The following is a 19,780-nucleotide window of genomic DNA, read 5'->3' on the forward strand; positions in this document are numbered from 1 at the left end:
TGTAGTGATGATGGGCACACCTCAGCACCAGTATGCTTAATCGCAAATACATTTAGAAATTGTTAACTAATAACTTATTTGTATAGCTCAAAAGAATTAGCAAGAGAAGAGATCAGAGTTATCTGATCGAATCATAGCATGACCAGGTGAGTTGTGAATTTTAATGTTGGCAGTTTTTGCACTTATTTCACCAGGCAACCTTTTACTGAGGACTGGTATTTCAACTAAGTGGTTGGGTCTTTAGTGAATTCTACAAAATAATTTCAACACATTGGGTTTGTAAGAAGGAAATTTTTCTGTTGGAGTGATGGCTTTATGATTAAAAAGGAGAATACAGAGGGTTAATATGTAAAAGGTTCCCTTCCTTGGATATTAGCTCTGTGGATTTTTATGACATTGGTGCTTCAATTATAAGGGATATCCACTATTGTAATATATTGTATAGTTTTTAAAATTCCGATACATTTCCCTTTTCACCTCCTGAAGTAAAGCTTCAAGAATTCAGATTGATCTTGTACCATGTCCTAGTAACCATTATTAAATATGAATCTTGAATTAATTTCAGGAGGTCTTGTGGCACAGTGGGTAGCATCATTACTTCTGGCCCAGAAGCTCCGGGCTCAAGTCCAACATCAAGACTTGTTGGCCACGGCAGAAGCATTCAGAACACGGTTCAGCAGGGAATCCTTCCACCACTTCCCCACTATCCCCAAAGGGTAAAAAGTGTGTGTTTTTATTTTAGCGTGCACACACAATGCCAGCAGCACATTACTTGACAACAATGGGAAAAGCAGCTGAGGCCAATCTTGCCCTCATCAAATACAGACCTACACTATGGCCTTTGGATAGTCATCAAGCAGAGATTCACTGAACCGTTTAAGCAAGAATTTGTTCCTTAATCCCAGGTTGACTGTGATGCCTTTACTGATATTCCTGCTGGTATCAGCAAGCTGTCGCAGACCAGGAATCGATCCTGTGGTCTTCCTGAATGAAATGACTGAGCTTCTCATTGAAAGAGAACCTGTTGAGCTAAATCTGGTTTATGAAGCATAAACTACTTGCCAAACCTCAAGAACTTATCTAACGAATCTTGATCTTGATTGTGGTAAAAATGTAACTTTGAATTCTCTTATGAATGGCAACAGAACATAAATAAGAGCTAATGAAAACCAATGGTGCTGCATCTATTGGTGTCCCTACTCCACTTTTGTGCTAAGTTTTATGTTCAGTAAACTGATGTTTTCTGCTTTATTCTCCTCTTCCATCAGTGCACTACCCATGGGCTGGACCAATCCGAGCAATTGCCATCACAGTTCCCTTAGTGATTGTTTCTGCGATCATCACTCTCCTCACAGTGGTATGCTGTAAGAAACAGCAAAGTAAGAAACATGCTGCCGTTTTGTTCCATGATGTTAAACTAACCTTCTGAAGTACACTTGAGATCAATTTTGAACGTTTTTCCTAAGTCACATTTAAGGATTTATTTTGATTGTCTGCAGAAAATAATTGGAGGGGATATCGACTGCTTTTGAAGTCTTGGGATTTGTTCAAGTTTAAGAAGGAAGGCCACAGGTTTCAGCTTTTCGGGGCATGTAGGTTAAAGCTAGATTGCTGGACTACCAGAAACAATAGAGAGGTCATTATTCCCTCCGTGGGCAGTTCCCAACAAATACTCACACCACTGTGGTTGGAGTGCTCCTTCCTGTTGCACATTGCATGAAGCTATGCGAGGGAGCATGGAAGTAGATTTGAATAGTTATAATCTGCCCAATTCCCCGAGAGTGAGAGGGGGTCAACAATTGAGCCTCATCTTCCTGTGGGGGCAAGAAAATAAACTTGCATGTTGACAGTGAGGTTGGAAAAGGAATATTGGTGGACAATAGTTAGAAGATCTTTGCAACCTGGATAACAATCTAGTGAAGTGTGCTACCTATTTGTTGTCAAATTTGCACAGTTTTCTTTCCATTGAAATTGGTGAAACAAAACCAGGATGACGTCTATGAATGTCGCCTGACCCCAGCTCACTTCATAAGCTCACCGCCTAGGTGGCAACATTGACAATTGCACCTCAGGTGCTCTCTTGTTTAAGACCAGTAAGACAATTCGCCCATGTGGGGAAGCATGGGGTTCTTTTTGTTAACAATTAAATTCTTGAATAGATCAAAGAACAAACAAAGAACAATACAGCACAGGAACAGGCCCTTCGGCCCTCCAAGCCCGCGCCGCACCCCGGTCCAGGATTGAATCCTGAATCCAGGATCCCTGCCCAATTTTCCAGCCTATCTACATCCTAATATCCTATCCACCGAGCTGTCCCTCACAGCTACGATGCTTTGTTCATCACAACCTATTAACTCACCCCCACCCCCCCACCCCAGACCATGTGATCTCCAGGGAGAGGCGAAAACCCAGAGTGAAAACCCCAGGGCCAATATGGGGAAAAAAAATCTGGGAAATTCCTCTCCGACCCCCTGAGGCGATCGAAACGAGTCCAGGAGATCACACTGGCCCTGATCAGAAAATGCTTCCCAACCCTATTCATTTCCACTTCTGCTTTACGAACACCATCTGAATTCCCTGCCCCCGAGACAGGTTCGCTCTGTACTGGAACCAGCAAGATGATCTTAGAATGAAGCCTTGAAACGAGAAACAAAGAACAATTAGCCCGCGCCGCTCCCTGGTCCAAACTAGACCACTCTTTTGTATCCCTCCATTCCCACTCCGTTCATATAGCTGTCTAAATAAGTCTTAAACGTTCCCAGTGTGTCCGCCTCCACCACCTTGCCCGGCAACACATTCCAGGCCCCCACGACCCTCTGTGTAAAATATGTCCTTCTGATATCTGTGTTAAACCTCCCCCCCTTCACCTTGAACCTATGACCCCTCGTGAACGTCACCACCGACCCTGGGAAAAGCTTCCCACCGTTCGCCTTTCATAATTTTATACACCTCTATTAAGTCTCCCCTCATCCTCCGTCTTTCCAAGGAGATCATTTTTTCTCTCAAATTTTCTCCCCTCCTAGCACCCTCCCCCACTTTCTGGATAGACTTAACAGGCTATCTGATGATGGAGGGACTATCCTAATCCAGTCTGTATCCAACAGCAATCTGGCAGAAACCTTCCGCAACATAGTAGTCAAGTTGCAAATGTCAAGTTGTTGGAAGTAGCAAATGAAACAATTAACCAATCCATCTTTTTAAAATAGCATTGGTTGAGTAACAGATGTTAGCCAGGGCAGCTCTTTGAATAATCCAATAAGATCTTTATGTCCATATGAATAGGCAGATATGGGCTTGATTTAATGAGTCATCTGAATGATTGAACCTCCAACAATATAGCACCCACTCAATACTGCACTAAGTGCCCACCTGCATTGTGCTCAAACCCTGGAGTGAGACCTGCACACATCTTTTGAATTGATGTTTTTAATGGATATGAAAACACAGGTTTTATAAAATGTACTGAACTAACTTTTCTCGCTTAGGTTTTGTAGTAAGATTTCGCCAAAGATGATAAATCCTGCTGTCTTCATCTCATAAACATTTCCTCATCAGGAAATAAGACAGGAGCTAGTCTACAAGTTTACCCCTTCTGATTAGAGGGTACAATTTATTCAGCAGATATTTGATTGGGCTGAAATAAAATGAATGGAATGGGAGTGGAAAAACTGCTGGTTAGTGGGAGTTTAGGGATACGGCACGTAATGTGTCAATTAGGTTTGCCATTTTGAGATGAAGTGATGAAGGATAGGGAATTTAACATTCAGTTTTTGATATACGATGGACCATACAGATTCTATTTACAACTTCCCAAGAAAAGCACATTTTCATTAAGTCCTGGTTCTCATGGGACTGTCACAATTTTCACTACCTTCTTTGAAGTAGATGAGGGTTATAATGTGACTGTATTCATTCTTACATGTATTTAAGTTTTCCAAAAAGAATTGATACATTTAGTCGCTTGGCAGTACAGAATTGAGAAACTTGCCGTTGAAGCTTTCAATCTTGCACTCATCAGCACAAATGCAAGAATGCCAAATTTCAAAGAGAGCAAAAAGTTACACTACATGAGAAAAGAGTGTTTATTCATTGGCACTTCAACTCTGGTTGAGGTGTTACCATGGAGAATGCAATGTCCTCTGCCTGGAAAAAAGAACGTGTCCAGGCATTAAGTGTTTTTAAACATTAAACTAAACACTGCGGAACAATAGTTCCCTGGTGCATTCTCCACAGCAACACCTCAACCAATCAGAGCCAACTTGTCAACCAATCTAACCCCTTCTAATGCAATATAAATTGTTGTCCCCTTTGAAATCTGGCATTATTGTGTCTGTCGTGGTGAGTGCATGGAAAAAGCTTTGACAGCATGTCTCTTTTTCAGAAATCAAAACATGTGATGTAAAATCCTATTTTATGAGTTGGAATATCAAGAGTCAAATTTGGCATGAGCAAAGCTTTTAAATTATTTTACAAAGAAAATGCAGTTAGAGGTGCATCAGTTTATATGTGCAATACTTTTATATTTTGTCTACATATAATAAAATCAAATGAATGGATCTCTATTGTCAGTTATATAATTTTCCTTATCTTAAATTGGTGTGCCTTGCTTCTAGGATTCTCTATGGCAAAAAAAAGCTTGCCTATTTCTAACCTATAAAACCCCCTTGTGTCATGAATTCGATCTGTTTTTCAATATAGCCATTTTGCTGAAACTACGGGCGCAATTTTCCAGGCTCGCTCGCCCCAAAGCTGGAAAATCCTGCCCGAGGTCAATGGACCTTTCCATGGTCTGCCCCTTGCCTGGTCTGATTCCCGTGGCAGGTGGGATGGTAAAATTCCGACGAATGTTCCTGTCCTTATCTTATGAATTGTAATTAATTCAGAATTACTGAAAAAAGAAACATGCTGTCGAAGCTTTTCATCTTGCACTCATAAGTACAGATGCAAGAATGTCAAATTTCAAAGGGAGCAAAAAGTTACACTGCACGAGAAAAGGGTGTTGATTTGTTGGCACTTCCACTCTAGTTGACGCGTTGCCATGGAGAATGCACTGTCCTCTGCAGGCAAAAGGAACATGCCCAGGCATTGAGCCTCTTCAAACATTAAACGGAAACATGGGGGATTATTGAAAGGATTATCTGAGAGTATTACTTTGTTCATAATGTTAAGAATTGGAGCATTATTGTGTTTTGACAGCCCTAAAGCAGCCTGCATATTTGAGGATCATATCTTGTATCACTATTCAGGGCAGGGATATTTTGGTGTGTGGTTGAGGAATTTTGTTCCATTTGAACTGCTCACACACAAGATTGTTCTTCTGTTCTTTCTTAGATCCAGTGTATTCCGAACTGGATGAGGAGAATTCTGAATCATCGCCATCTCCTCGGTCGAAGCCAAAAGTTTTCATCTGTTATTCCAGTAAAGACTGTCAGAAACACCTCAGTGTGGTTCAGTGCTTTGCATTCTTTCTGCAGGACTTCTGTGGCTGCGAGGTATATTTGCTTTCTTTGTGCAAAACTAAAAGTATTGGCAGGAATTCATGTAATTGAAAGTATCAGAATCATTTTAAGTCTGCCACACTTTATACTGTGAAGAAATTGTAATCAGTTTTAAAAGTGGTGCTTGCGCATTAAAGATGTTTATGACACTGACATTTGTTGGTTTGCAGGTGCAGCAGGTAATTAAGAAGGCAAATGGAATTTTGTCCTTCATTGCTAGAAGGATGGAGTTTAAAAACAGCGAGGTTATGTTGCAGCTGTATAAGGTGCTGGTGAGGCCACACCAGGAGTACTGTGTACAGTTTTGGTCTCCTTGCTTGAGAAAGGATATACTGGCGCTGGAGGGGGTGCAGAGGAGATTCACTAGGTTAATTCCAGAGTTGAGAGGGTTGGCTTATGAGGAGAGACTGAGTACACTGGGACTGTACTCATTGGAATTTAGAAGAATGAGGGGGATCTTATAGAAACATATAAAATTATGAAGGAAATTGGTAAGATAAATGCAGGGAGGTTGTTTCCACTGGCGGGTGAAACAAGAACTAGGGGGCATCGCCTCCAGATAAGGGAGAGCGGATTTAGGACTGAGTTGAGGAGGAACTTCTTCACCCAAAGGGTTGTGAATCTGTGGAATTCTCTGTCCAGTGAAGCAGTTGAGGCTACCTCGTTGTTTTTAAGGCAAAGATAGATAGATTTTTCAACAGTAAAGGAATTAAGGGTTATGGTGAGTGGATGGGACAGAGCAGGCTCGAGGGGCCAAATGGCCTACTCCTACTCCTAGTTCTCATGTTGAAAAAAATTGCAACTTGCTATGAATTGCGCCCTTATTGAATGTTGCACACCAACTTTCTACACACAAATTTATGGTTTGTAAGAGAACTAAGTGTATATTTTTAGATGATCAGAATCCACACATTTATTTCCCTCCAAGACTCAATTAGCACCCAACGTATACCTGAACTCATCCAATACTCTGCTGTCCATATTTGGAGCTTTCTGATCTTTTATGACTTATTTTAATCAGCAAAAAACATGTTACGATTTCAACACAACCTGAACAAATTTAATATTCTGCACAACAAAACTGTAAGGAGCCAACTCTAGGCAGGCTATTAGGAGTTCCCTTCACATCTTTTTGGGTTATATCCAATTTCATGTTGCGTCTCTCTCTCTCTGTCTCCAAGGTCAGTATTATAGATATAACATCTGTTTGCTTGCTACTGCTTGTCAGCGTCACCATAGCCATCTATCTAGCCTTGCGTAATTCTGGGTAGGAGCTCCTGTCAGTTTCAGTTGGACACTTTTCCCCACAAAGCAATAACAAACTAACTGGGAGCCCAATCACCTGAACTCACAAAGAAGTGAACATATCACATTTTCAAATGCGTCACTCTCTCAATGTGAAGCCATTAGAATGTTTTTCTGTTTCCAAACTCATCCTGTGCATTAGAAGATAGCACGATTTGCACAGTGTGCCTTTCCCCTTCAAGTGGATATCTTTTATGCTGAATATACAGATCAAGCTCACTGCTGTATAAAGCAATTTGACTGCACTCTACATTCTTACAACGGCTCCCAACTTAATTGATCATGGCCTGTAACCGTCTGTACACTTCTGACTGAGAGCAAAAGAAAATAGCGTCATTTGGCTTTATTTGGAGAGAATGGAATTGCACTAATCTCACTTATTAAGCAGGGGGAAAGCTAGTATTGTGTTTAAAAAAAAGAGTGTGCAATTGACGAAAGATGAGCAAGTTAGGTGGATTGGCCATGCTAAATTGCCTCTTAGTGTCAGGGGGATTAGCAGGGTAAATACGTAGCGTTGCAGGGATAGGGTCTGGATGGGATGGTGGCTGGTGCAGACTCGATGGGGCAAATGGCCTCCTTTTCCACTATAGGGTTTCTATGATTCTATGAAAGGGCTGTCTTATCAGCCATAGAAATTGAGTTTTTGTTTTGTTTTTAAACAGGTTGCCTTGGATTTATGGGAACATTTGGAAATCTGCAAGGAGGGGCAAATGGACTGGCTCAGTCGGCAGATCATGGAGTCCCATTATATCATTGTTATTTGTTCGAAGGGAATGAAGTTCTTTGTAGAAAAGAAACATCGCAAACACAAAGGGAGCTCCAGAGATAGCGCACAGGGAGAACTTTTTATTGTGGCTGTTTCTATGATCGCAGAGAGGCTGCGCCAAGCACGCCTAAATTCAGGCAACCCCTCCAAGTTCATCGCCATTTATTTTGACTATTCCTGTGAAGCAGACATTCCTGGTATCTTAGACCTGGCATGCAAGTACAAACTGATGGACCACTTCCCTCAGCTGTATTCTCATTTACATGCTCGCGATCACAGCCACCCAGACCGGGACCCGCATGAAGTGAACATTCGTAAAAGCAACTACTTCAGAAATAAATCTGGACGCTCCCTGTATATAGCCATCTCTAACATGAAGCAACTTATCGAGCAAGAACCGGACTGGTTTGAGAAGCAGCTGCTGCCACGTCTTCCCCTAATCTCACACCATCAAGGACCGGTTAGAGTTGACTCTGGGCTTGTCCTGAATGAGGTGGTTTTTAAGCAGCCGGTAACTGAGCACGATTTTCACTTGAAGACCATTGCAGATGTCACCCCTGTTAATTCAGTCTCCTATTCCATCATTCAGCACTTGAGTATCATTGGCGACGCAGATGTTTCTGATCATCAAGATGCCGGTTCTCTGCTGAGGCCCTTGCCACGGATGGTGGGGGCTGTGAACCTGCCCGAAATGCCCCGTGACTCTGGGATATATGACTCTTCCATTCCTTCATCAGAATTATCACTGCCTTTAATGGATGGCCTTTCTTCAGACCAGACAGAAACCGGCTCCATTGCAGACAGCGTCTCCTCATCCTCAGGATTAGGTAAGATATCGTGCGAGCACCAACGATATCCTCAAGTTTGCTATAGATACCATCCTGCTCAGACCAACTGCCACATTCCTACACTCTCCACCTTTGCTCTTCCATTTACACATTCTGATCGCTTAATGGATGCTGTTAGCACCATTCTCAGCCTTTATTGTCATTTACATTCCCTTTGTCTTTTAGTCTATATCACTCCTAAAAATTACAGCTCACCCTCACAGTATAAATCTTATCCAATTTTCCTTGTCTTCAGCTCTGATGAAGGGTCATCCTGACTCGAAACATTGGCTCTATTCTCTCTCTCCACAGATTCTGTCAGACCTGCTGAGATTTTCCAGCATTTTCTGTTCTTGTTTCAGATTCCAGCATCCGCAGTATTTTATTTATATCTATTTTCTACTCTATTGGGGGGGCATTCCCCAACACCAATTAAACCGGAAACAAGGATATTTGTTGCAGTAATGAAAACCTGAAAAAGAGATTCAAAGCTGATGTATCATGATATAACACCAAAAGAAATTTCATAAGTACACTAATTTACATTTTTAAAAGTGTGCCAAAAGTATAGAGTGAGATAATACTATTTAATCCATTAAGATAGTTTCTACAAACGTTGTACAATTTGGACCCTGTTCTCAATCTCCAGGTGAAAAGATACATGTGGCGTTTCTCACTCAGTACCATCAGCAATTGAGCAAAACTTTGAATGCATCTCTGGTTTGTGCAGAATTCTGTTCCAATGCATTCATTAAAAAGGATTTCCTCATTTTTAGTATAATTGTGCAACAACCTTCTACAGCCTCATGAGGGTGCTATTGCACCAAGACATTGATACAATTTCATTTTTAAATACCCACTAGCAGGAATCTTTACCCGCGTTGTGGATAAAGTAGAAAGAACTCGAGTGTCTACTTATCAAATATTCTGTTAGATTTTGGTGTTAGTTGGCACTGGGTAATGAAGGTGATCTACTGTTCCGTAATTCCCTGGTTCCCCTGCGTCAGATTTTGGGAGCACCCCAGTAATGTGCTGGGGAATCCCTGTCAAAAGTTCCCAGGTAAGGGTTTACCCGGCAATTGTCCAGAATCGTTAACTTCTGCTGGACAATCGCACTGCGCTGGAAACCATCCGACAGAGCGATTTAAATTGCTAACTTTGGATGGTTCTGCCAGCATTAAGCTAATAGTTACACTGAAAGAGTTTGAAGAAATTAAACAACTTTTAATTTCAACGTAACTATTTTAAATACCCAGACAGAGGCCCACATTGGTACCCCCCGCGCGCCAACCACTACCAAAGCCCTGGCTCTGCCAAACTAAGAATGTATGCACAGTTTTCCCCTCCCCTGACCTGAGCCCACTCCCTTACATGCTCTGACCCCCCCCCCCCCCCCACAACCCCCCAACCTGATCCGACATGACATGACCCCCAATCCCCCAAATATCTGAACCCATTTTTCACTCCCTCTCTCATGTGCACTCCCTCTCGTGGGCACACCCAACTCTTTCTCTCGCTCCAAGACACGCTCAGACACCCCAATGCTCTGGCATGGATTCCGAGGCCTACTCTTCCCACCACTCTGCTGTTCACGCTCATCCAGTCAAAGGCCTGTCTTGCCGCAGACCTCCAGGGAGGCTTCCATGGACCCCCTGGGTTCTGCAGACCTGAGTTTTGGAACCCCTATATTAGAATCCATAATATCCCGACAGTGCAGGAGGCTGCCATTCAGCCCATCAAGTCTGCACTGACTCTCGGGAAAGAGCACCTTACCCAGGCCCGCCCCCACTTCCCTATTCCTGTAACCCATGCATTTACGTGGCTAATCCACCTAACCTGCACATCTTGGGACACTAAGGGGCAACTTAGCATGGCCAATCCACCCAAACTGCACATCTTTGGACTGTGGGAGAAAACCAGAGCACCCAGAGGAAACCCATGCAGACACAGGAAGAACGTGCAAACTCCACACAGATAGTCACCCGAGGCTAGAATCGAACCCGGATCCTAGCGCTGAGAGGCAGCAGTGCTAACCACTGTGCCACCATATGTGTTCTATCCATTCCTCATAATCACCAAGACTGAAACTTTACGGTCAGATGCTCATAGACTGCAATGCTTTTTTAGTATATAATACCTGCAACAGAAACCAAAAGAGAAAATGCTGGAAAATCTCAGCAGGTCTGGCAGCATCTGTAAGGAGAGAAAAGAGGCTATTCCAGCTTTGACAAAGGATCATCTGGACTCAAAACGTCAGCTGTTTTCTCTTCTTACAGATGCTGCCAGACCTGCTGAGATTTTACAGCATTTTCTCTTGGTTTCAGATTCCAGCATCTGCAGTAATTTGCTTTTATAACTGCAATAGAAGTTGAGTGAACACTTGAGATGTACTTAACAAAAATTCTGGATGATGACGATAGATGCTATATAGTTTGGAACTCAGTGTTCAGGTTGATCAAGCCTTCAAATCCTGATTAACATTGAAATTTGCTATAACTTCTTACTCTGTAACCTTACCCTATCAATCCCTGCCTCAGCTCATCTGCACTGAAACTCTCATCCATGCCTTTTTTTGCCTCTCTACTTAACTATTCCAATGCTCTCTTGGCTGGTGTCCTTTCTTTCACCTTCAGTAAACTTGCCCAAAACTGTTGCCTGCATTTTAATCTGGAGCAAATCCTGTCTCATTCACTCCTATCCTCACTTAAATATATTGGCTCCTGATTTAATAATACATCATTAATAAAATCCTCATCCTTGCTTTCAAATCCCTCAGTGGCCTTGCCGCTCCCTATTTCTGTAACCTCCTTCATCCATACAAGTCTTTGAGATTTCTAATTCTGGTCTCCTGCAGAGTTCAATCGTTCCGCCATTGGTGTTTGTACCTACAGCATTGAGGCCCCTAAACTCTGGAATTCTGTCCCGGAACCTCTCCATCTTTCACTTCCCTTTTTAAGGTGCTCCTTAAAACCTTGATCACTGCCCAAGCTTTTGGTCATCTGCCCTGATCATTTAACCTGCGGCTCATTGTCAGAAAGTTTTTATTGAGGACACCCTTGTCAAGCATGCTCGGATGTAGTGCTACATTAAAGGTGTGATATACAGGCAGATTATTGCTACTCTTTAACAATCCATATCTTGTCATTACATGGTCATACCAGAACCTTTTAAAAAGGTCACTTTTAAGGAGAAAGCAATAAAGAATCTATACATTATCCATAGTTCACAAACTGAATTCCTCAATAATTTCCTTTTCCATTGAGCTACCAAGATCCATACTTTTGCATTTAATCACAATTGAAAAGATAGTATTTTACAAAGATGTTCTTTTGTAAGTCTAACTAACTCCTTTGCAATGCATATCAGTGATTGTATTTCTTCATGCTTGGGATTAATGATCACTAGCTTGGCTTCTTAGCAAAGCTCATTGAGACACATTGTCTATCAAACAAGTTGTCTTCATAAATGTGTATCAGAACTGTGGATTCTGTAAGGGTCAGTTTCAGTTGAAAAGATCTATGATCGTCATATTTGAATTCCCCTGTAACCATACAATTGTAGCATCAATTAATTATTTTCAGATCATAGAATCCCTACAGTGCAGAATGAAGCCATTCAGCCCATTCGAGTCGACACCAATTCTCCGACAGAGCATCCCACCCCGCACACTATCCTTGTAATCCAATGTATTTACCCCACTAATCCGCCCCCACTCCCCCTCCCCCCGCCAAACCACCCAACGTACACCCCTGGGATACTAAGGGCAATTTAGCATGGCCAATCCACTTAACCTGCACATCTTTGGACTATGGGAGAAAACCAAAGCACCTGGAGGAAACCCACGGGGAGAACGTGCAAACTCAACACTGTCACCCAAGGCGGGAATCGAGCCCAGGTCCCTGGCGCTGTGAGGCATTAGTACTAACCCTCTTTATTAAACAGATTGAAATATAAAGTCAAGTCATTAGTGGGATTACACTAGCGAATTTCATGCTGCTCTGACTAATCCTTTCCTTTCAACTACCATTTTCCAATATATAAAATATTCATATAAAAATACAAAATGAATATTTCTTCTCTAAGGTAGAATTGCCATTAATGTGTATTGTCGCTAGGCAACTGACCAGGGGAAATTCACTCCAGTGAATTATGAGTAAGATGAAACTCATAAGTGAAAGAGAAAAATATTAGGATTGTTCTGTTTTCATATAACTCTACATTCAGCTAGGTCTGAATTACTCACTTAATCCCATTCCCCTACTCTATCTCCCAATGATACTGAGTCATATACTCCCACTGTGCCTTATTACATCTTGATGCATGTGGAGTCAAAGCATACCAGGAAGGGAAGGAAGGTAAGTTATTGCGTTGTACAGGAAGCTAATTGAGTATTTCGACAAAATCATAGAATGGTCACAGCAAAAAGAAAGCCATTCAGCCTGTCATATCTGTGCTGGCTCTCTGCAAGATGCAAAGCAGCTAGTCCCAAGCTGTGCCTTTTCTGTATAGACCACAAATACTTTTCTCGTCAAATAATTATTCAATTTTCTTTTGAACACCACGATTGAATCTTCCACACTCTTGGGCAGTGTATTCCAGATCTAAATCGTTCCTGCTTAAAGATAAAAGTTTTTTCTCATAGCACCTTTCGATCTTTTGGCAGTCACTTTAAATTGGTATCTTCAAACCCTCTGCCAAAGGGGAACAGTTCTCTCTATCTACTCTCTAAACTCTTCATGATTTTGAACATTCTATCAAATCTCCTCACGACTTTCTGTCCTCTAAGAAGAACAGTCCCAGTTTCTCTGATATATCCCCATAACTGAAGTCCCTCATCCCTGGAATATTTTCTGCACACTTATGTCTTCACATCGTTTGTGAAGCCTAGTATTCAGAATTGGACACAATAAATCAGTTGAGGCTGGAGTCCTATTAAGATTCAGCATAACCTCCTTGCTTTTGCATTTGATGCCTCTATTAATGAAGTGCTGGGATCTTGCATGTCTCATTAACCCCATTACCCTCACCAAACCCCCTCTATTATCTCATCAAAAAACTTAAATCAAATTAGTTAAACACAATTTGTCTTTAACAAATCCATGTGGGTCTTCATTAATGATTTCACATTTGTCCAAGTGAATGTCAACTTTGTCCTGAATTATCATCTCTGAAAACTTTCCCAGAAGGTTAAACTGACATGTCTGTAGTTTCTGGGATTACCCTTACACCCATTTTTGAACAAGGGGGCAGCATTTGCAATTCTCCAGTCCTCAGGCACTATCACTCTATATAAGGAGGATTGGAAGATTTATGGTCAGTGCCTCTGCAATTTTCACCCTTCCTTTCCTCAGTATCCTTGGATGCATCAGATCTGGTCCTGGTGACTTATCGACAGGCAACCTTTCTAAAACCTCTATCAGTTTTTTAATTCCACCTCTTTCACCACAATTTTGTCAACATCTTCTTCCTTGGTAAAGACAAAATACTCATTTTGTTTCTCAACTATATTCTCTGCCTCCCTGTGTGGATCACCATTTTGGTCTATAATTGGCTCCATGCTTTCTTTTACCATCTTTTTGACCATTTATATACCTACAGAACACCTTTGGATTCCCTTTTAAATTAGCTACAAGTCTCTTCTCATATACTCCCTTTGCTTCGCTTATTTCTTTTTCAACTTCCCATATGAACGTTCCAATTCAGTCTGGTTCTCATTGGTATTGTCAAGCTGGCATCCGTCACCAATTGACGTTGAATGCAATATCTCCAAATTCGCAGATGATACTAAGCTGGCTGGCAGTGTGTGCTTGAGGAGAATGCCAAGAGTCTGCAGGGTGACTTGGACAGGCTAACTAAGTGGGCAAATACTTGGCAGATGCAATATAATGTGGATAAATGTGAGGTTATCCACTTTGGTGGCAAAAACAGGGAGGAAGAGTATTATCTGAATGGTGGCAGTTCAGGAAAAGGGCAAGTGCAACCTGACCTGGTGGTCATGGTGATACAGGCACTGAAGGTTGGCATGCAGGTACAGCAGGTGGTGAGGAAAGCATGCTGGCCTTCATAACAAGAGGATTTGAGTATAGGAGTAAGGATGTCTTGCAGAAGTTATACTGGGCCTTGGTGAGGCCACACCTTGAGCATTGTGTGCAGTTTTGGTCTCCCCTTCTGAGGAGGGATATTCTTGCTATTGAGGAAGTCCAGCGAAGGTTCCACCAGACTGATTCTCAGAATGGCAGGACTAACATATGAAGAGAGACTGGATCAACTGGACTTGTACACTGGAACTTAGAAGAATGAGAGGGGATTTCATAGAAACATATAAAATCCTGATGGGACTGGACAGGCTAGATGTGGGAAGAATGTTCCCGTTGTTAGGGAAGTCCAGAACTAGGGCTCACAGTCTAAGAATAAAGGGTAAGCCATTCAGGACTGAGATGAGGAAGACCTTCTTCACTCAGAGAGTTGTGAACCTGTGGAACTTGCTACCACAGAAAGCTGTTGGGGCCAGTTCATTACGTATGTTCAAGAGGGAGCTGGACGTGGCTCTTGCGGCGAAAGGGATCAAGGGGCATGGAGAGAAAGTGGGAGTGTGATGCTGAAAGTGCATAATCAGCCATGACCATATTGAATGGTGATGCAGGCTTGAAGGGCCGAATGGCCTACTCCTGCACCTATTTTCTATGTTTCTATGTCATATGCACCCTTTTGCTGCTCAGCCTGGTCTCTATCTTTTTCTCATCATTCAGAGAGCTGGAATGTAGGTTTGCAAAAATCAAAGGTTTACAGTGTGAACAAACAAGATATGACCACATGGAGGTTGGAGTTCAAGATCAATACTCAATGATCAATGGAAATATTGGGTTGCCCTGCTAACCAATTTCAAACTAGCCAAATCTTCTTGAATGCAGAACCACTCCTCTCCCCGTTCCTAGAAAAGTGCGATGTAAGATTATGTGGGGGTTGGAGGGGGTGGAGAATGCTGTGTTCTACTCACTTGTGCTGTTTTTAAAAAAAATAAGGCATTGTGAAAATACATAATAGCCTAGTTGTATTATCGCTAGACTATTAATCCAGAAACTCAGCTAACGTTCTGGGACCAGGGGTTCGAATCCCGCCACAGCAGATGGTGGAGTTTGAATTCAATTAAAAAAAATCTGGAATTAAGAATCTACTGATGACCATGAAACCAAAGTTTTCAGAGATGATAATTCAGGACAAAGTTGACATTTGTTGATTGTCGGGAAAAACCCATCTGGTTCACTAATGATCTTTAGGGAAGGAAATCTGTCGTCCTTACCTGGTCTGGCCTACATGTGACTCCAGACCCACACCAATGTGGCTGACTCCCAACTGCCCTCCAGGGCAACTAGGGATGGGCAATAAGTGCTGGCCAACCAGCGACGCCCATGTTCCATGAATTAATGAATACAAAATTGAGTTGTCACTAAGCCAACATTAAACACCTCCCCCCCCCCCACCCCCCCCACCCCGCCCGCCAAATTCCTCCACACATTCTTTACTCACAGCATAATTCATTCGAATAGATTTCTCACTGTCTGCTGAGCCCCAGACCCGAATGTGCCAAAAGCTTGATTTGTGTTCAGTTTTCATAATTTTGCCTTTCTCAGTAACTTGTTACCTGATTTTCTTCACAGGGGAAGATGAACCACCAGGTCTCACAGCAAAATCGTCCATTTCGGAACCATGTAAAGTGGAAATAGACAGACACATACATGCTGCAGTAACTCTATAACATTCTGTACCATAGGGTATGCATTGCCACTTTACCTTATTGGCTTTATATTCACTAACAGATTCCCAATAGTGACTGTTTAAACCACACTGTGATCCTCAATACATTAAGAAAGTTGAATCTTCCGTGTTATTTAATCCATTGTTATGGTTGAAAGGTCAGGTTGGCAGGCATTGAGAAGTGGTATTGGTTTAATACAAGGGCCAGTCAGTTTAATTACAACGATTATATCATTGTATTGCTGATACCAATTTGATGCTTTTAACTGTTTAATATTTAATTTTTATGTACTGCTTTGGACCACTTGTGCATCTTAATGATTGGGGGAAAAAAATACCTTGATCTTTGGGATTAATTGCAAATCTGATGCATTTGCATCTGTTAAGTTAGAATGAATGACAACTTATGAAAGAACATGGACAGGTGAACTTCCTGTAAAAACTTGTATCATTTATCTGACCATTTCCATGTAGTAGGGACCAGAGTTAACTATTAGATTTAGATTAATATTGGACATGTAGATGTTTATTGATGACGTATTGCAGATAATTGCACTACTATGCCCATTGATGAGAGGGTAATTGTATAATAATTTTAGTTGTAACAATAATTTTAAAAAGAAAACCTAACTGATGTTCACTGATCTTATAATGCGCTCAAATCTGAGTTCTGATCTGAAGTATTTAAACTTAATGGGAGCGATTTTCCAGCCTCTGGCGCAGATCGCGTCAATCCTGGAAAATAGTGAGCGGGCCTAAAAGCTGTCCCAGTCCCTTTCTACCAGTGCAAACCGGATTGCACCCAGAAAGGGCACAAGGCTGATTAGCATATTTAAAGTAGTATTTAAATATGCATAGCCCGTTCAACGCCGGATTCTCCCAGCTCCTGGGATCTTCCGATCCTTGGGCCCGGCAAGAATCACTCCTGGTCTGCACTAGTAGAGACCGGGTGTGATGCCCATGCCAAGGGGCTCGGAGGCCATTGAAGCCCTCGGTTGGTCAGGGGCATGGCTGGGCACAGCCCACCTGGCACCCTGGCAGTGGTGCAGGGGCCATGAAGGGGTGGGGCATGTCGGGGATCATGAAGGAGGACCCTTTCGGACAGCCTAACTGCCCCAATGCCAGTGATCTGTGTCGGGGAGGGGATGGGGAAACATGGTGCCTGTGGGGAATTGGGGGTGGGGTTGGAGTCCCGATGTCCATCAGGGGAGGGAGGTACCGATGTCCGTGAAGGGAGGGAGGGGGTCCCAGTGCATTGAGAGATCAGGGCACCCTTCCAAAATGGCACCCAGTCGCTTTGCAGCCGGCCTCACCAGCATGTTTAGCCTCTTCACCCTGCACCCTTCTGCAAGAACAGGTGTACAACTCACAGCTCTCCCAAAAAATGTGAGTGTGGGATAATTGGGGTCCAATCTGTGCCTGACAGACTGCCGCAGATGGTTCTGGTCTTCTCACCATTATGACATTTGGTCATTTTTGGGGGGAAATCACAGCCTTCCGACTACAAAACAGTTCTACTTTTTCAAAATGTCAGAAGTAGCTAAGAAAAGAATGAGGTTTCAAGTTTTAGTGAATGTTTGTTGAATAATTTAAAATCAAATAGGTGTGAATAGTTTTCAGAATGTGTTAACTCCCAAAATACAATTAATGGGGAAGTCCATTGTACACTGCTGTCATTCACTCAAACATTTCTGACATTGACTTAGAATGCAATCTCCAGTATAATTTAGCCACATCACTCACCGTTGCAAAATAGTTGCAGTGTTGCACTTGCTACTGCAAAATAAACTCAGCTGCCCAACTTGAAACACAAGTCCGTCCTACTGTGTACCTGTGCTCGGCAGTGGTGGCTTGCGCGATGTTAACTGGTGCAACATATTGAGTGAGGTATGCCAAGGGCTGGATGTTGCCTGCTGGTGCGCCCCTTTATTGTTTCATATTTTTCTAAGGATATATTTAAAATTTACCCCGCTATTGACAAATTAATTTCACACGATAATGATTTATTGTACGTTCCCAGTCATAGTTGTGGTATTGTAAACGATTGGTGTCATGTCACCTGAATAATTTTATGTTCCCTAAAAATTACAATGTGGTTTGAGGCCCAGATTGTTTTACTTGGAAGAATTGTGTGTCTGGTTTTACAGTTATTGGTGTCAATTTTGTCCTTTTTCTGTTCCTGTCTTGCTTGTATGAAGCGGTGTTGGAAAGTTATTCCAGTATGGGGTATCCCAGCAGTCCTTCCCCAGATATGCAAATTCAGTAGGTGATGATTAAATCACGATCAGGCGTAACAGCCATTTTTATTTTCCCCCTGCCCGCCCACCCCAGTCCTGGTCATCAGCCACTTAATACAAACCGAAGTTCAAACCTGGTACATTACTGGCCAGATAAACTTCTTGCGATGTTTATGCAAGGAAGTAATTGATAATTCTTCACATGTGTATTCAGATCATGGAATTTTGAGGACCAAATCCTTCTGCTGAAGGTTTTGATGTAAATCTGGTAGATACAGTGATAGGAAGTAGAATTTTTAAAATCGCCTTCATTAAGTTGACCTTTTGAGGGTTGGGTTCGCTACTTCTGCTTGTTCAGGTGACTGGGCCAAGAATGCAGTGAAGACTTTGTAGTGACAAAATAAACATCTGAAATATATATACTATGAACATTGCATAGGTCACTCCTTCCATAAATCAATAAGTAGTTGGTATCTTTCATTAGTTTCCTTCAGTCAGCTCATCATTATTTAATATCTGTTTTCACACCTAGTTTTTGCGGATCATATTGTGTTGGTTATTGTGAAATATTTTGCTGTAGAGTGCTTTTATAAACTTTTACAAAAATACCTGATGTATTCTTTATTTTATACCAGCTGTAAGTTAAGCTGACTGAGAAAATGTTCTGCTGTTTTGTCTTTTTGTACTGGTGTTTTTTTTAAATAAATAAATCTCAAAACCATTAAATGCTTTTTAATAAAGACTTGTTCGTGCATTACTGTAATTTTGTGATCTGAGAGATTCCAAATACAGCACAGCAGAGTCAACAAGATATTTTATTGCAGTAACCATAGAAGCCCGATTGTGCAGAAGGAGGCCATTCAGCCCATCGAGTCTGCACCGAACACAGTCCCACCCAGGCCCTATTCCCGTAACCCCACATATTTACCCTGCTAATCCCCCTGACACTAGGGTCAATTTATCATGGCCAATCAACCTGACCTGCTCATTTTTAGACCGTGGGAGGAAACTGAAGCATCTGGAGGAAACATGTGCAGACATGGGGGAATGTGCAAACTCCACACAGACCGTGACCCGAGGCTGGAATTGAACCCAAGTCCCTGGAGCTATGAGGCAGCAGTGTTAACCACTGCCACCATGCCGCCCAAGTTAGTTCAACTCAATATTAGAAATCATAGAAACCCTACAGTACAGAAAGAGGCCATTCGGCCCATCGAGTCTGCACCGACCACAATCCCACCCAGGCCCTACCCCCATATCCCTACATATTTTACCCACTAATCCCTCTAATCTACGCATCCCAGGACACTAAGGGGCAATTTTTAGCATGGCCAATCAACCTAACCCGCACACCTTTGGACTGTGGGAGGAAACCGGAGCACCCGGAGGAAA

At 42.2% G+C, this 19,780-nt stretch overlaps 1 protein-coding gene across 2 annotated transcripts in view; it reads left to right on the top strand.

The window, feature by feature from the left end:
* The window catches only part of il17rd (interleukin 17 receptor D), an 83,446-nt gene extending 64,324 nt beyond the window's left edge, over window positions 1-19,122 (top strand). Inside the window, exons 9-12 of one of the 2 annotated variants that reach the window (XM_078209599.1) lie at window positions 1,269-1,379; window positions 5,332-5,492; window positions 7,466-8,396; window positions 16,055-19,122. In XM_078209599.1, coding sequence (XP_078065725.1) covers window positions 1,269-1,379; window positions 5,332-5,492; window positions 7,466-8,396; window positions 16,055-16,152 — 1,301 coding nt within the window. In that variant the 3' untranslated portion in view covers window positions 16,153-19,122. The remainder of the gene's footprint in view (window positions 1-1,268; window positions 1,380-5,331; window positions 5,493-7,465; window positions 8,397-16,054) is intronic. The other variant, XM_078209600.1, reaches the window with a different exon arrangement.
* Window positions 19,123-19,780: the final 658 nt, after the last annotated feature.

Source organism: Mustelus asterias, chromosome 3 (assembly GCF_964213995.1).
Source record: "Mustelus asterias chromosome 3, sMusAst1.hap1.1, whole genome shotgun sequence".
NCBI classification, from domain to species: Eukaryota; Metazoa; Chordata; class Chondrichthyes; order Carcharhiniformes; family Triakidae; genus Mustelus; species Mustelus asterias.